The following is an 18,886-nucleotide window of genomic DNA, read 5'->3' on the forward strand; positions in this document are numbered from 1 at the left end:
GTTTATTCGTACTGTGTGCTCTGTCAGGAGCTAGCCATGCTATTTCCATTTGTTTCCACTATGAAATCTATGCTGCTGATCCATCTGTTCAGTACAGTATATGCCATTCACTTTTTGTAAAAATAGTAGTAAAGGTTTAAAGTTTTGTACAATAGTGCCTTTTTCAACATAATCAATGATTGCCATAGTAACTGTAATACAATTATATGCTGTACATAAACAGGTCATTCTAGCATTCGCTAAGTAATAAATAATGTACTGTAATACAATATCTGGGGGAAGAACACTGAAGTGCATCTGTTGTTTCCCCATTGGAGAACAAAAGGGAGGTGTCAGCAGATTTGATCATTGTCACAGGAAGACCATTACTGCCTTTGATTGGAATGCCAGTGTAACGATATAAAATTATACTAGTTAGTGGTTTTCACTTTCCACTCAGACTCAAGTGCTTGTTGTTGGTGTGTAGATTGTGTGTTTTTGTACACGTCTTTATATATATATTTGAACGATCCCAATCACTGTGTTATACAAGGTTGATATTTTTTATCTACTTCCATCTGCCCACATATCATGTACGTTGCAGGTGAATGTGATTGATCATGAATCGCAATCCAGTATACCATAGAAGTCCTTCCCTTAACACATTTAGTTTTTTCCATATCATGTTAGGTTTAAGATTTAATTAGGCTAGGTGAGCTATATTTAAAACTCATTATATGCCTGGTTAATTTATTATGATTAGGTACTAAGATGTAGAAATTAGCAAAGTGTGGTACTGTATTCCTTTTTTATTTTCTATGTACTACCTTGAAGTTTCCCCACGAAGAAAGAACCCTCAAAATTCATAAAGATGTAGGCCTAACTCTGGTTTACTTAACTTATTGCATGGTTTTTCTCTTCTATGCTGGGCAGTCCAATCATTTGGACGTGATAAAGTGCTTATGTTGTTTTGCATCGTTTTTTACACAAGACATCTAAGCTGCCTTTAAGGAATGCATAAACTTGTGTGTTACTTGTTTTTCTCCATCTGTTTTGTTTGTCATATCTTATCTGATCAGCTTTAGATCTAGAAAACAACCAGTTGTTTAAAGAAAGCCCCTAATGACAACGGGAACTGAAAGGTGCTTTATTTGATTTTTAATTGTCCGCAATCGGGCTGATCTTTTAATAATGAGAAATCCGAGACAGTCCTGTCATTATACCCTGTGTGGGTATTCATTACAATATCTAAACATTTTCTGTAATGTAGGGCCTAATTTACTGATTTTTACTGTATACACAATGAAGTAGGACAATTGAAAAATATTATTTTTTTAATTAATTAATAGTAGTAGTCTTGTTGTTATCGTCATTATATATGATATTTTAGGATATATTTTATCTTTTAATGATAAAATGCAATATAAAAACAGATTCTGCAACTCCCTATTTTTGCTTCATTAGCCTACTTTTAATTGTATTTAGATTTATTTAACAAGAATGTCACATTCAGATTAAAACCTCTAGCCAAGAAGGAAACGGTAATACCAACCATAGAACATGTAAGGTAAGGTATGGACACCAGGTATAAAATGCAATAGCAGGACAACGGAAATGGCACAATCAAATTAAATTAAACATACGGACAAAACAAATTGTTGAGCCGTGTTACACTGTGTGGTGGGTAATTTGACTTTAAATCTTTTGCTAACTACTGTACATTCCTAATGTAAAATGTTAAGCCCAGAATGCTAGAGGTAAGCCAAAGCAGATAGAATAGATTATAAGGGAAAAAATAAACAATGGAAATCTATGGGGTTACTGGATTGCTTCTGAAGGAGTTGTGGTACAAAGCCAAATTCCTGTAGTCCGGCTGTCATTGTGGTAGAAAATCTAGCAACTAGCTGCTGCATGTGAACCCATGCTTGTGTTAACATAACTTGTTTTCCCTAGGGGAGGGTTTTTGTGTAACTGATATATATATTTTTTATTTTTTTTATTGAGCAAAATGCAGGTGCACTCTCTGCAGTATCCTGACTGCAGGATTGTAATGCCTTGAATGCCAGCCAGCACAGTCTCAACATGTATTGTGTGGAGTAATCTTTCCCAGCTCATTTGGTAATATTTGATGTCTGCTTTTCATCTGAATTTTATTTTGCACAGAAGTTATTGTAATACTGTACATTTTAGTTATCCAGTTTCATAAATCCCCTGTGTTTTACATGTATACAGAATCACATGTTTAATAGGAATATATGCACTGGCAGTCAACATTTATCAGGATGCCTGTATATCATACTGTATCAAAATATAAAATAATGGCTTCAAGAGCAAGACAGAGACTAGCAATGACGATCTGATAATTCACCCCTCCATGTAGAATGCCAGTCCTTAACACAACACAGTAGCAATAAAGAAATACACAAGGCTTACTCATTTACAAATTAGACCTTCTTTACTGTGCATGTGAGTCAGCCAAATTGCCCTTACTGCCTGTACCTGTCCACACTGCCAGCAGGCAAGCCCAGACAAATGAGCCAACCCAGAGACTCACTGACTTGAATTAAGACTTGGATCATTTCCATGATCTTGGAGTAAAGGACTATGGGACTCCAGGCTGTGAGTTTATTGTGGTTATTGTTATTGTAACAGGGATCCGAGCAATAGCCCAGTCTGTCTGTACCTGTTTGTACAAGTTTCTAGCATCTGTGTGCATTTATGTGCATCTTTGTGCATCACTGTTAGACTGTATCTTGTTAGTGTGGAGAAATGAGTTTCCTTGTCACAGGGCATTAAGGCTTTTCCTGTTGTCTCCATTTCATGTTAGGAGTGTTACTCAAGCTCTAGGTCTGTGAATAAGCCTTGTAATAAGGCATGATTTCAGAGCCAGATGCATTTTATCTGTGCTACCCTTTATGGATCGACCAATATATTTTTTTCAGGACCGATACCGATTTATTAGTGATCAAGTAGACCAATAATTGGGTCCGATTATATTGGCTATTTTTTACTGCAACAAAGCGCGTTATATGCAGGGACTCTGGTGGAAAAGGTGTGACTGATTTAAAAGCCATTGCTTTCGCCTCCGTTGAATGAAATCCCTTATCATGTTTTCCCTATTAAACGGGGTCCTGAAAAATCGCTTTCCAATGTTGCTTTTTTTGCTAGTAGGCTACACCAAAACATTAGTTTCAGTGGAATAACGTTGATCGGCAAAACACATTTGCTGGGTATTGTCTTCATAGCGATAGATAACAATGATTGTAATGTTTGTTGCACCTTCAGCATAGATTATTGTGATGTTCATTGCAACCTCAGCATTCTTAACTTGCAGAAGTCTCTTGTCTCAGCCATGCATATCTCTGCTTTCCTTTTTCCCACGTCACTCTCACAAATATGGCGTACACTGTTTGTGAGTTATAACCAATCCGATAACCCTGCGGGCGGGACATCGAGCCGGACTAGATGCAGAAACCTTTCTGAGGAATGTGGCTCCATCTAAGCCAGTGCAGCGCATTTAAAACTTCATATCAGACAAATTAACGATTCCGATTTATTGTATCCGATATTCATAATTTTTCCAATAATTGGCCAGGCTGATAATCGGTTGATCCCTACTACCCTTGCACAGCATTTTAAATCCTGGCATGTTGAAGGTCAATGAAGTATTTTGTTTTCTTTAAACATTGTATTGAAATTAGATCTAGACCATTTGTTTGTAGCTTTTTTGTATGCTACTTTCAGTTTCAGGTAGGCTATTTAGTTTTATTCCTAAATTAACCTGCATAACCTTATGTTTATTGTACTTCTACCTTAGTAGTACTTCACATTTTCCCATAATGTTAATTTACCAGAAAAAATCACTGATTGCAGTCACAAAAATATCACATCACTTAAAAATGCAATTTAATTGTACAGACCACTGGATTTTTCTTTTGGTAGCCTCACCATAGATACTTATTAAGTACTGAACCTGGTAGAAAGGTGACAAATGAAGTTTCAACAAGGCACCTGCTACAAAGGGCTTGTAACCTGATGAGATAAATCAATCCCAGCAAACTATCCCTTAATCTCTTATTCATGTGAATACCAAGGCCAGTTTTATACTGTCCCTTACTAGGTCCTGCTATCCATATGATCATAAAAGTATCAGACCTATTTTTGACGAATACTATCTGAAAACCTGTTTAAGAATGCCAGAAAGAACAGATGTGTGTTCAGTATAGGCTTGAACAATGAGAGGGCCATGAGGCCTCTCTTAACTGTATCAGGTAGAAATGGCTGCAAACCAGAAAACCCAGAGAGTTGGTTTAGCAGGTTAATCAGGGCATGATTTTGCCCTGAAAAAAAATGAGTGCATTCTCCAGATGTAGATATAAAGACCATGGAGGTGTGTGTGTGTGTGTGTGTGTGTGTGTGTGTGTGTGTGTGTGTGTGTGTGGTTAAAGGGTGTAGAGTGGAAGGGGGGTTTAGGGTACCACAGCTGGGACCAGGCTCATGATTTGCCAAAGCTTTGATCCCTTCTCTGTAGTTTCCTGGTAGGAAGGAAGTCAAGAGTGCTGCTTGCTGTAATACCCCCTCCCCTTCCCACTGTATTCCATCCTCCCATTCAAGACCACTTTCCTCAGCTTGGCACATTGAGACTGGCGTGACACTGAACTCGGCAATAAGCAAGAAGAAAATGTAGCCCCTTTAAATACTTTTGGTGGTGGTGGTGGAGGTTTGAGGGGGTAGGCGAGGAGTATGTTTTTTTTATTTATTTTTATGATGGTTACCATTACAAGCCTAATTAAGAGAACAAAAGTAACCGTAAAGCACCCATAAACCATTTTAGTTTTTCATGAAACAAGTAACTACACCAAAAACCCATTTATGTATCCTCTACACATGGGTTGCTTCCTCCTTATCTTTAGAGTTGTACAGCTGTTATGTTCCTTTTTCTTGAAATGTTGTGCCTGCGACATTTCTTCCACCTCTGATTTGTCTGTAGACGAACCTTACAGATTCCTGACGTATATTGGCCTGTACAGATCTGATTTGTTGCTTGTCAACTGTGTTCAGTTCCATTTTAGATGACAGGCAGAAGACCTTGATTGCATTTTGCTGATCTTTCTATAAGACAATTTTGCTGTGTTTTCAAAGGATACATGCTATGGATTACATCTTCATCTTTACTTATTTAAAACCAAAAGAGGCCCTCCTATGAAAATAATGCAGACTTCCTAATATGCCAGTATGAAATATATCAGTGCCAGACTTATGAAAGACTTGAAATCCACAGACCTTGGGGGAGCACTCATTAATCAATGACTAGAAAATGTTATGAATGCCTTCCTGTCCTTGAGGTTTAAATATACTTTAAGGCTACAAGAAAGGAAGCAATTCAGCATGTGTTCCTGAAAGTTTGAAACCCATCAGAACAATACCTTCCTGCTAATATAAAAGATGTGCCAACGTTTCAGTTCAAATACTTAATACCTCATGGGAGCCTTCTTGGTCATTACATAGTTTAGCTTATGCCTGCCCTGAAACCATCACTCCAGCTGTTTGTCTTGCAAACACATTTTTATTTAAACATTTCCTTCTGTATTTATGAAAAATGGAAGTTATGTAAAACATGTTTTTGTTTATTTTGGCCTTTGTCCTGCATAACATATATCATTTTATATATATATATATATATATATATATATATATATATATATATATATATATATATATATATATATATATATATATATATATATATATATATATATATGTGTATATATATATATATATATATATATATATATATATATATATATATATATATATATATGTATATATATATATATATATATATATATATATATATGTATATATATATGTGTTTCCTGTTTGTTGTTTTTTTAAGAAGTCTGACTGGTTTATGTGAAGAATGTTAATAGACCTGTTCAGTTTTACATTTATATCTTTCTGGTTTGGACACATATACTGTATTACACATGTACCAGTTTTTCTTCTGCTGATTATGCTCACTTGTTTTTCTTCAACCTTTGTCCTTGCGAAAGGGGGTTAGGTTGGTCAGTTAGCCCCTCATGACAAATGAATTTCTTGCCTGTACACAGTTCAGTAGATTTCTGTGCTGTGGTATGTTATCTTTATTTTATTTTTTTATTGTTCAAAACTTGAAAATTAAATATCTCAAATCACTTCCATAGGCAACTAAACCGAAGTGTATGTTAATAATAGTTCCCATAGTGGGTGAGGTGACATTCTCAGTCTGTGCTGAAAATCCGTCTGATAGATCCTCAGTATAGTGTCTGGTTTAAGTGGTTCTTGTGTAATCATTGTGTTATGGATTACTTTCACAAATTATCAGCACACAGCTCTGTAATGTATGTCAGCTTCTTAATACCCTGTAATCTTCTGCAGTCATGACCCCTAATCGAGAATTCTCTTTGCAGCTTTAGGAGGCAACCCTTGACCTCTTCAGGGCTTCCCACTCTCCATACCAGCTGTACTCGAAATGCCATCAAGGTTATTATCAATATACTGGCCTCTGTCAGGTTTGATGATGGCATAAATCGGTCTGTATATCACAAAACAAATTCCTTCTCATCCAAAAAAACAGAACAAAACAGACCATTAAAGCCTTTCATCCCAAAGCTTTTTCCCATTTCAGGGTATCCATTGAGATTAGGACAAGCCATTATACTGTATTGCTTTTTGACTTTTTTTTTTATTTGTGTAATTGGAACATACTTTTATATTTTGATGTGTTCTGTAAATGGCAGTTTATTCTACCCAGAAGGGACTGAAGACAGCAATGTATTGTACCTCAGATCTAAATCAGTAGTGTCTTTATTGTTTCCTTTGAAACTTGGCCTCAGTCCCAGTAACATGTCTGGTTAAATAAAATACTGTATAATACGTGTAACATGTCTTCTTGTGAAGTTGTTTAAACTGACGCATAAACAGGGCATTATTTGCGAAGATGTATCACACAAACTTTTGTGACTGTTATGACTCGGTTGTTGTGCGTTGCTTTGCAGGAAGTTGAATGTATAGCTATTAACACTGCAGTTTTATAGTGCAGGTAATACCCACATAAAGATTGCAACAGATTTCTCAGTGAGCAGTGTTATATAATAGGGAGGCCAGGCACAGTTTGTAGTGTATTAGCTAAGTGAACTTGGCAGCCTAAAAAACTCCCAGGGCATGAGAGCTGTGCTGCATTGCGTGATGGTCTTCTTTCTATTGGAATAGCAAGGGAGGGTATTCACACCGTCAGCATTTCTGGTGTTGAAGAAAGGAAATTCACCCCCCTCTCCCCGTGCTCAGCCAGTCCTTCTCGTATGTCCCTTTTATCATCAGTCCCTTGCAACTCTGTGTGCTCCGTTGATCTCTCCTGCAGAGTCACCCATTGTGAGGACAGCAGAATTGCCTTCAGATAATCCCATGCATGCTGCTGCCACCTGGCTGCCACCAGGGGACACTTGCAAAGCAGTTGACTCGCCTTGTTACAAAAATATAACTGAAAGGAGAAAAACCATAACCCTTCAGCAGGTTATTTTTTAACCTTCTGTCTTAAATTAAATGCTGCAGTAGTTACAAAATCACCTTTTATTACTAAATATTGTAGCAAAAAAGCACTGTAATGGCTGCCTTTTTTTGGTTTTATTTGAGCAGTTGTCTGTAATAGAGGTTTATTTGCTTATCAAAACTGGCATTTTCTTCAGTGTATCTGGCACCAAGACAGGTTTTTCATAGTGCAGTTTAGTTACAAAGTGCTTTTGTACAGAAACAATGCTGTTGTATTCAACCCCATCCCCCACGTACTATATACACAGAGAACACACACACACACACACACACACACAGCCACCCAACAACACAATTACAGTGATCTAATTAAATCATCTTAAGCTTTTTACAAGTTTGTTGACAAAGTAGAAAACTAACATTAACCATTAGTTCTAAAGTGTTTGACAGTAAGAGGTCAGAAAAGTACCATAAAATTAAAAAAAAAAGTTTAACAAATAATGCATTGTCCTGTCCCAAGCAGCATTTAAATGAACTGCTAAGGCAATCAATACTCCAGATTCTTAAAAAAAAAAAGTACACCTCATATGGGCACCAGTGCATTTACCAACTCCGCTAGCAATTTGAAGGCTTGCTGCTCATGACTTACATTCACTAAAAGTTACCATAGATGATAAATTGTCAAAAAAGTAGTCCTAGATTCAGGTTTCAAAACAGCCAGCATGAATTCCACCATGGGATATTCTCTTGTCATCAGAGTTATGTGACTCAAGGGTCATCGCACATCCTAATTACTTGTCATCTCTTAGCCTTCTGAACCACACGTAAAATTCAAGAAGGTTGATGGTATCAATACTAGTAATTTAGACTGGCAGGTATTAATATTTCCCTCAAGTACATTTACATTTTTTATGATAAAGCAGCTTTTAATGGACATTTGGAAATGTGCAGATTTGTCACTCATTCAGATTGTTTCCCAGCTGAAGCAAAAAGAAACACTTTAAACGGTTTAGTATTCGCTACATAAAATGCTTTTATAAGTGTAATGCAGTGTGTATGCAAACTTGTGCCACACCTCTGGCTTTGCTGGAATAGTTGTCAAAACTTAACATCAAGGCAGGTTTTCACCTTGGTGTGCTAGTTCTCTGCTGCATGATTACATTTCCCTGTGATTGAACCATCTGAAAGGACCAGAGTGATGCCATCATATTGAGCATATTGATTTGTCTTCTCTCCAGGCATTCCCTTCCCAAAGAACTTCATCCAGATATGCAAGAAGATCCTGTGCCGACTCTTCAGGGTCTTTGTTCACGTCTACATCCATCATTTCGACCGCATCATTCTTATGGGTGCCGAGGCCCACGTCAACACCTGCTACAAGCACTTTTATTACTTTGGGACCGAACTCAACCTCATAGACCGCAAGGAACTGGAGCCCTTGGTAAGTGATTGAAATGATATTGGTTGAACAAGGCTCAAACTTTTTGAAAAGCAATTTTTGTTCTTCACACTTTTGTTCTTCTTTTATACACACTTTTATTATTATTGGTAGTAGTAGAATTTTTCCTTTTAAGATGTATGACAGTCCAGTCCCAGAAGATGGGATCTTAAAACATTAGTGTTTGATAACATCTTCCCAACTACAGAATCAAAATACTTTAAAAAGTCATAGTTTTGTACAGAAGGATACAATATGATACATACAGCTCTGGAATAAATTGAGGTAAAATTAAGAAAAAAAGGGCTTTACATTGTCCGAGAGATATAGCTTTTATAAATTGTTAGGTTCCAACAGCAGCTTTTGTTTGCTGGTTTATAACTGAATGATTTTGGCCTCTACAAGTCTAGCTATGGTGGCAATTAGTTTGGTGGTTTCAGTGTTGAATGTTGCATTAGTCTTTTACAGACAACACACAACTCTTGAGAGATTCTGCCCCTATGAAACATTATTTTAAAAATATATTTGTCATATATGCTCCATCTTTTGTGGGAGATTCTAATATTCTCTATTTAAAAAAATACAGTTTTGAAGTCAGTGCACAAATCAATGACTCCACTTTTTCATCTAAAGTCATGACTACTGTAAATGGAAATGCCCTACAATCATTGGCATTTCAAACTTTAAACTGAATGGAACAATTGCTGCTTTATCTGTAATATCATAAGGAATTCCCATGATCGTGCTTGGAAAATACCAGCACCCCACAGAAGTGAACTTTTGATAACAGTGTAGAAATCAATCATGCACTGCCCGTAATGTCTACAGAAGTCTCAATCAGCAAAGACTTGAGACTTTCAGGCCAAATGTAGTTAATGATTACATTTTATTTTAAAAGTGAATGGTGCAGGGAACTTATTGTGTTAAACTGAGGCTAGTCAGTCAAATATATGCCTGAACATGAATACTGCTAGTCTTCCTACAACTACTAATGACTGATATTCATACTTGTTTGTCTAAAATACATTTAGTAGAAAATGAGTCATAGTGTAAGAGAATATTGTACTAGGATTGTAAATACTGGTTAAAAGCTATAGACATTTTACTAATCCTAATGGATTTTAATATTTGCAACCTTTAAAATGACGATTGTTATTGTATGCTTTCCTGCTTGTGTATGTTTGTAGTGAAGGGGACTGAAGAGAAAAAAAGAGGCTTGGTTTTGCACAGCAGCTTCTGACTGTTATTAGTTGTATTCCCTTAATTTAGTTACTAGGACTATAAAAGGTATCACATAACACTGTTTTTTTCTCCATGTTTTATGTTGCCTTGGCAACCACTTTGCTGTTAATCAGTTCAATGCAATACTTATTCTGCACGGGTTGATACACAATGACAATAAAAATGGAAGGTTAATAGCAAACCCTCACAAGGTACAACGGGCATGTTGAACTTCAAGGGCAGAAAAATCTAATAAAATCTATATTTGACTTAGGGCAGAGGTCTCTACTTTAATTGAAAGCATCTGTTAAGTAGAAAAAAATGACTAGCATTTTTTGTGTGTTTTATTATTTTAGTTCTTATAGGACTGTATGTTTGGCAGATTTTTAAATTTAAATCTCAATTTTCTTTTCAATCAATCCTTACTGTAATGGAAGGTGCAATTGTAACAGCAACACAATTCAGTAATAATAACAAAATATCTATTCAGTTTAAATTTAACTTGGAGACCAAAACCAAGGGACAGAGGATGTTGCAGCAGGTTGCAACATGATTTTTAAAGATTGATTTATGTATCTTTGTTTTGGAGCAGCATAGAGTGAATACATGATACATTTCATATACACATATTGAAAGGAGTTTATTAAGTGAGGTTTTAGAAATTGTTGCAATACATGTTGTATACCTGTTGTATGTATCCAATCTTTTTCAGGACAGTGTGAAAACAGTTTCTGTATCTACTGCATTGAAGCTCTCCAGATATAAGTATATTCTTTCCTTGTGTTCAGTTGTGCAGAAGATGTACCATCTTACACAGGATCAGTTACGGCTATCATTTCCATTCTAATCCAATCGGATAGAAACACAACAGTAGGTGGTGCATTGTACTTTTGTGTTTGGATGCACAGTGCCAACAAGTGTTGTACTTCAAACCTCCAAATACACATAAGAAAATAATTTTATTTAGTGGTCAAGGACAGTACTGCAATGATTTTTTTTTTTTTTTTTTTTTTTTTAAAAGAACTCCGCATGAACAAAATCAGTATGCTGTAAGTGCAGTAAATGCTAAAATATTGATTTAAAAAAACATGCTCAATTAATTTTATAATGGAGTTATTATAGCATCACAGGATCAGCTGAAAACATTATGCCGTAACTGATTTTTCAAGTGTATGAGCGCGATTTCATTGGATTTGGATACATTTTCGAAATAAGCAAGGATTTTAATAATTTAATTGACTTTTTTTTATTGAATTGATGTTAACATCTGATATTGGCCATTTGCAATGAAGGAACTTTGAGAAATAGCCCTTTTTTAATAGAAATGGTCTGAAAACTGATTACACAAACAGCACAGTGCTTGTGTGAGGATTAAAATAAGTCAGATGATGTGCCAGCACTCATTAAGTCTCCACTCCTCGGTCATTATACTGAATCAGTCTAGTGGTTTAAAAAGCATCTAGTTCATTTACAATGACCCCGATAGATCTTTTTTTAAACACTGAAGGCATAGTAATGACCTGTCAGATGAATAATTTGAAATGCCAAACATTGATTTCTTAGCAGTTAATTCGTCTGGAATCTTTATGATTTTTCCAAACCAAATTTCCAAACTTCCTTACAACACATACATTAAATATGAATGAAAAAGTAGGCCTCGGTTTGTTGTTTTTGTTTTGTGTTATTTTTAATGCTGCCAAAGCCAAATGAACTGTGGTGATTTCAGGACATACACCTCAATGCAATAGATCAATATCTACATAGTAAATCTTTCTGTAGTGAGACCGAGTGACATGGCTGGTCCATCTGCAGGGAAGCAGGCTCACAGTATTATGGCACCAGGGCTCCAGATGGGTGATTAAGTCAATCTAATTCTGTTAAACTATACGCAGCATTGACAGAAGGTGGCTTGCAGTGCAGATGGCACTCAGTTATGCCTTATGTAGCCTATATATATTTATTTATATAGATTTGTTGTTGTTCAAAGGTTAGCTGAACATTTTATAGTAGCGCCTTATTTTCTGTTGAGCTGAGAGAAAATAAATAATATTTAGGTTATTAAAAGAAGTGTCCTTTTTACTGTATTTCTTGTCCTGTTCTGAAAAGAAAGACAGCTGGTCTCTGCTAACCGTGGTCTTTAAAAATGAAGTGTGGCTGACCTTGCCTGGTCAAGGTCTCGGTGTGCCCCAGGGCTCTCCTGTCAGTATTGCTTTCAGCAGGTTCATTAATCAGTGTTTTTCTGCATCCTTACATACTAGAAACATAAAAGCATTTTCTAGGTGTACCTGCTGTCTTGTCATTTATATAGTTTTTAAAAGCAAATGATGTTACTTTTACACACATTCAATTGTTATATATCTTTTCTGTAAATTCAATTTATTTTTGCACTCCCACTTTACAAATAATGCACGCAACTACAGAAATAACTTATTTGGACTCTTGAGCTAAACAAATCTAATTATTAATAATAATGAAACATTTGTGATTGAACTATATAAGCAGTGTGAAAAGGTCTGAAATAACAATAGAAGCTTAGAACAAATGCACTGGATTGCAGCCCCTGTCTGGAGGCTTGCGTCTTATCACGATGCATGGTTGGCTCCAGACACCAGCTTCTCCATTCAGAGAAAGAACATCACTGAGATCTACCGAGAAGAGGCACAGTGCTGTTCCTGATGGAGAGAGATAGTCTGCTGCGCCATGGGTTGGTTAGCTAAGGCAAACTGGGGCCTGTAAAGCCATTTTCCAGAGTTTCTGTGGATACTGCAGCTCCTGAATCTATCATGAATACAAACGAGCCGTAATTACCAAAATAAGAACATCATGGGGAAAACATATGTCTGGAAAAAATGTCAATGCTCTTTTAATTCATTTATATGTCATATATACTTAAATTAAAATTAATATTTTAATATAAATATCTCAAGAGATGGCTTTTTTAATGTGATGCACTCACCTCCTAATCTAAGAGTGACCCAGATTTGAAAAAGGGAGATGATGTGAGAAGGTAGAAAAAAGCTGTTCTGCAGAGATATAAACGCATCAAATGGCACGACAGCACGGGTGGGACAGCTGGCCGTTTTGAAATTCTAGAGAGAAGGTAGATAATTACTGCAAACACTAATGCAGGTTGTGTGACATTTGGGATGATTGCACAGAATAAATACATACAATTTTCACTTCATCTCTCTGTATTGGACATAATAAATGGACTATGATGTACTTGAGTGCATCGAAGCATCTGATGATCGTTTCAGCTTCTTCCAAAAACAAAATGTTTACCTAATTCCAGGTGATTGAAGCTGAGAGTCACAATTAAACTATGATGGGAGTAGTAAGACTGTCGTTTTAAGGGTGACCATTAATGTATACATGTGTCAACACTTGCATTCCCCAGCTGTTGACTTTTTTGAGCAATGCAAACTGCAGTGGGAGGACAAGACGGTCAGCAAGCATGGCAGTGAAAAGCGCAAACCATACATCCTGCTTTACAGATATGGCTACAAAATCTATTTAAAAAAGGGACAAATGTGTATTATTTCTACAACATTTTAAGAGTCAGGAATAAAATGATGCATACTCATAAAATTAAAACCTGGTTTATTCCAGATAGCTCCAGGTGAAATCTGGGGATAACATTCAAATGCTTAAATTAAAGATCATAGGGTTCTCTTGTATCAAGTTATTTGTTGATCTGATTGCCTTGGAGATTGTGTTACCTTAAAAGAGGCTTACCCACAAGAGGACTGTAGTGGAACACCCAGCGGAATCCTGATCTTTAATGGTTTGCCTTTAAATATCTTTTAATAGGCCACTAAATGAGATGGGTGAGCGACTGTGCTGCATTAAATATGGAGATCTCATCTTTAAGGGCTGTATAAGTGATATTTATTAAAAATGGGATATACTGTTTAATTGTAAGTCACCCTGGATAAGGGCATCTGCTAAGAAATATAATAATAATATACTGTATTCTGTTTTCTATTATGCTTCCTTTGCAGAAAGAAATGACATCGAGAATGTGTCACTGAGAGGACTTGCTGATGAATGAACTACACAACTATAAGACAGTGGCGCAAAATCTTTAGACACATGAGAGAAGTCTTCTCCAGCGAATGCCAGTGGAAACCATGGAGAAAAATCAGTGACAGCTGGTGTTAATTGTAATATCGGACAAGATGACAGAAATGTAAATGATACAGAGAGGCTTGTTCTATTCCTGATAGCAGGACATGCAACCCTGGGACAAGAGCAGTGTATAACCCAGTGGAGATCCCTGGTTGAGAGGACTGTGTGAAGACGTGTCATTGAGGGAGATTCACTCGGAACAGTCACTGGTAAATTAACACCACCTACTGGAATATATAAAAATATCAAGAAGAATTATAATTGTCCCACGAAAATGTAATTTGCTTGGATTTATTCTGAAATCCCAGCATCAGTTTAAATGATTGATTGATTGATTAACTGATTGATTTAGAATCCCCTGTGGTTGATTCATCAGTGCAAGATCAGTTAGGCTGAAGTTTTGAGGGCCCTTTCGCAGTATGAAATTAAACAGAAATATAGCTGCCACAGCAATATGTAACACTTTTCAAAGCTCAGAACTAGTAAGAAGACCAACCAGCAAGATTTACCTGCATGTTCTACTCTCCTATAATAATTCAACCACTAAAACTACTGAATACTTTATGTATACTATGAAAAGCAAAATTGCCAAAAATATTTAAAGAAATTAGCTTTAACCTTAAATGAAGCAAAATGTCCAAACAAAAACTTTATTTTTTCTTAAAAATCATTAAATTATGTGAGGAATTCTTGGAAATTAAAAACAAAAATGTTTAGTATATTTTATGTACATTATTCTTATAAATCCATATTTTAAAGCTTATTGATGAAAAATAATTGTATTCAATCTGCAGCTTGCTTTCTGTATGTAACACAAAAGAGTGGATCAAAATATTGCAGTGATAATACGGTATATGCAACATACATGCAACAGGAATGTTTCATTTTCAGATGGATTGGTTTATTTATTTTTTAATTTTTCAATTATTATTATTCAAACTAAAAATAGTAATAATTAGAGAACACATGTGTGGGTCCCTGGCTCATTTATCAAATTAGTTCATACATTTGAAATCTATAAAAATATAGGTTTCATAGTGCATACCATTGTATAATTCCAGGATTAATATTTGTGAATTTACTGAAGAATGACCATTAATAGAGTATATACTTTACACTTCTACAGATATTTAATATACAAGGCCTGTTACAAAACCTTGTGCAGGAATCTACCTGTCAAGCAGGTTGCTGAACAAAAATACAATGAATAACACAAAATACATATAAGAAATTACGTAAAATGATAAAGTTGAATGTACTCTAATTTAGCCCCATTGATTTGATATATTACATTCAATTAAATGAAAATGGAGCCTTTCAGTTTGGTAGCCAACTAGATCATATAGTTAGCAAATGTTTTCCTATTATGTAATTCGTTTTTTTTCCCACATACGTGTGTTCTGTGTGTTTTTCTGTGTATTGTTCATATTATCATTTTCCACGCTGTAGAGTAGGCCCCTGAAGGACTCCAATAGATAGGAAATGAGATGGGGATGCATAGTGGTGTTATACAGTGCTGGGAAGTCCATTGATGATCATTATGCTCTTAGTCTTAATGAATTACTCCCCCACTGTACTTCCTTCATTTCAGCTTCTGTTGGTAAATTCAAAACCCTGTTAACACAAACCTAATATCAGTGTTGCACTGCATATTGCTGTCAGCTAAACCTGTGATATTGGACAATGACTGGAAATGAATGATTTTTGAGATGTATGAATTATATAAAGCCATTGTTTAAACTTGCCTTTCTTAGGAAGATAATAAACTTAGAGATTTTAGTTTTTGATGATTTTTTTTATATATGTATATATAAGGAACTGACCTTTTTTAGTGTTTTGGAACAAACAGTTTTTCTTTCTTTTCTATTTTATTCCCACAATTTGTACTGCTTTTATACATCACACGGCCTGGTTATTGGTCTGGTTATCTCGGTGTCCGCTCATCACACCCAACTAAGAAATTAATTTACAGTTTTGTGCAAACCCATGGCTTCATACTGCAATTATGCAAATAGATGCATCATTTACGGTCTAATAAACATGAAAATAAGCATGATAATGAACAAACAGACCTATTCAAACAACTGATTAAGAGTTTTTGATGAAGATGCTTATGTTCTTTCAAATGGCTTATTTCAACTGCGAATAAACTTGTTCATGATACCATTGTAATCATCACACAATTAAACAATAAAGGCAAACATGATTTATTTAACAGCATTTGGTTGTATTTTGTATTTTCTCTATGACAATGTTTTGAACAGTTTACTGTGTTGTATTCGCCACAGAGAGGTTTTCTATCTTTTCTTAAGTATGTGATTAAGACAACCACACATGGACAGAAAACTGAACAGTTGTATAATCCCAATCTCAAAACAAAAAGGAACATACTGAGAAGGACATAGACCACAGCACAACAATCTCAATCTCACGCAGGCGGTAGGTAAGATTTAAAATGCATTTAATTACTTTTCAGAGTCATTTTAGTTAATCTGCTTACTGTTAGCCTACTGGCAGTAGGCTGCTTATTACTGTGGTAATCCAAAATATATTAATTATTTGAATATTTGAGAGTACTTTGCATCAGTTTTCTCAATTTCCATATAATTCATGCCATTTAACCTGTCTATTAACATTCACACTTATTATAAAGACTGCACTGGAAGATTTGTGGGCAGCACTGTTTGCAACTTTTTTATTTCCTACTGGTACTGAAGGAACAAAGTAGTTATTTGTCCCTCATTCTCACAATTGTCCCATCATTGAGACTAAATGAAAGGGGGAACGTATTGAATGATTTTGCTGCAAAGCTATTAAAACTAGAATATATTGTTGTTCTGCCTTTGTCCGAAAAGATTGTTGACCACGATATACAATGTTAGACCTACAAATCTGTATTAGCTTGATCAAAATGATATTGCTATCAGGAGTAAATCTCTCTAGATAAAATAAACTATGATAGTTTCTTTAAGCTCTTCTAATACATTCGGAGCGACTGCTTAGCTGAAGAAGGCTTAACAGGAATGCTAATAACACCAAAGCATTGTACTGTATGTTATAATGTACTTTTTATTTTGGTGGTGTTATAACAGCCTGTATAATATATGCATCAAGTGTCGGTAGCATTTTCTTTTTTTTTTTGTATGCTAAATAATTATGAGGCCTATCTTTGCATTGGTATGATTTATTGGGCCTATGTTTTGTAATGTGATAATTTTATTAGCAATTTTATACTATCTTTTCAATTGAAAGATGTTCTGGAGAAGCATGATCAGATTGTTCTGTACTGAATAATGCTATACAATACACTATTGACAAATAATACAAATTTGACATGGCCTTATATTAAAAACTTTAAAATACTGATGTATTTTAATCTACATTTACAACTAGGCCAATACAAACACATTATTAAAAGCACATCACCAAAATACACATGCCAAGTGAAAGTAATAAGATGCACTTAATGTTCTGAAGCTTTTCTTACAGATTAAGATTAAGGTAAAGTGCTTCTTTATCCTCCTGACAATGGATTTCCAGCTTTGGCAGACAGTAGTACACATATATAAAGCTGCCATTGTTGCTCTAGGTGATGATTCCTGCCTTACACCTGCTGCTCTCAATGTGTATCATGGTTCTTAGCATTTAGAATTACTGTGACGGTGACTGTCAGTGTATGCGCCCAGATTTATCATGAAAGACAAAGCTTTAGGTCCGCCGGTCTGTGTGCAGGTCGTCTCCCTCATTGCAATGGTTTGCTTTGGTCTCTACTGCATCATAAGAGCAGTCTCCTTTGGGCAATTCAACTGGTGGTACATCCTGGGAGCTTCCAGCATCGTCGCCTCTGCGTTCGCCTCCTTCAGGGTGTATGAGGTGTGCACTGTCATGGTGCGGGAGGAGATTTCTCCTGGACTGCCCTCCACTAGCCCCTAGAAAAGGGTGAACAGGACTCCCCTGGACCACAGACGAACTTTTAAGGCCAAGAGTTCTCTTACAACTCTGAAGGAAATCCTTCAAAAAGTTTGGTATTCTTATAAAATGAAACTGTAGATTAGAATGGGATTTTTTTTTTCTTTATGCAATGAAAAGGCTCACCTGAAGACTGTTTATCAATGAATTCTGAAGACTTTTGGCGAAGTCTTGCAAATGGCATGGAGACAATCATAAAAAGAAGTGATGCTCTATATTGTTGCCTTTGATGCAATGTAAGAGATGTCATGACTTGCTGTGCTGCTGTAATTCATTAACAGTCATATAACCTGTAATGTTACAGTATACCTGCTTCCAATACAGTAATTCTACAGCCTTACTTTTGTTCTTGTTGTTGTTTTGTTTTGTTGAAGAAACCTTGTGTCTTTAATTTCATTGTATATTGGAATTAAGATACCTGTAAAGCATCCCAGTTCTAGTGCCTGCTTGTATTAAATCTAAATTAACGAAGAATGCATTTAACTGCTCATTTAGGCTATTTACTAAAGCAGTATCAAACAGATTTGAAATATACATATTAAGATCGAGAGGTAAGATGCTGAAGGTGCGGCTGCTGTTGGGCTCATGGCGACCGGTATTGGATGATGTAATTGAAAATTGAAA

At 35.7% G+C, this 18,886-nt stretch overlaps 1 protein-coding gene across 1 annotated transcript in view; it reads left to right on the top strand.

Moving 5' to 3' along the window:
• Nucleotides 1-16,513, top strand: part of LOC136754825 (MOB kinase activator 3B) — a 41,507-nt gene extending 24,994 nt beyond the window's left edge. Inside the window, exons 3-4 of the mRNA XM_066710980.1 lie at nucleotides 8,745-8,947; nucleotides 14,167-16,513. Coding sequence (XP_066567077.1) covers nucleotides 8,745-8,947; nucleotides 14,167-14,196 — 233 coding nt within the window. The 3' untranslated portion in view covers nucleotides 14,197-16,513. The remainder of the gene's footprint in view (nucleotides 1-8,744; nucleotides 8,948-14,166) is intronic.
• The last annotated feature ends 2,373 nt before the right edge of the window (nucleotides 16,514-18,886 follow it).

The sequence above is a fragment of the Amia ocellicauda genome, chromosome 8 (genome assembly GCF_036373705.1).
Source record: "Amia ocellicauda isolate fAmiCal2 chromosome 8, fAmiCal2.hap1, whole genome shotgun sequence".
NCBI lineage: Eukaryota > Metazoa > Chordata > Actinopteri > Amiiformes > Amiidae > Amia > Amia ocellicauda.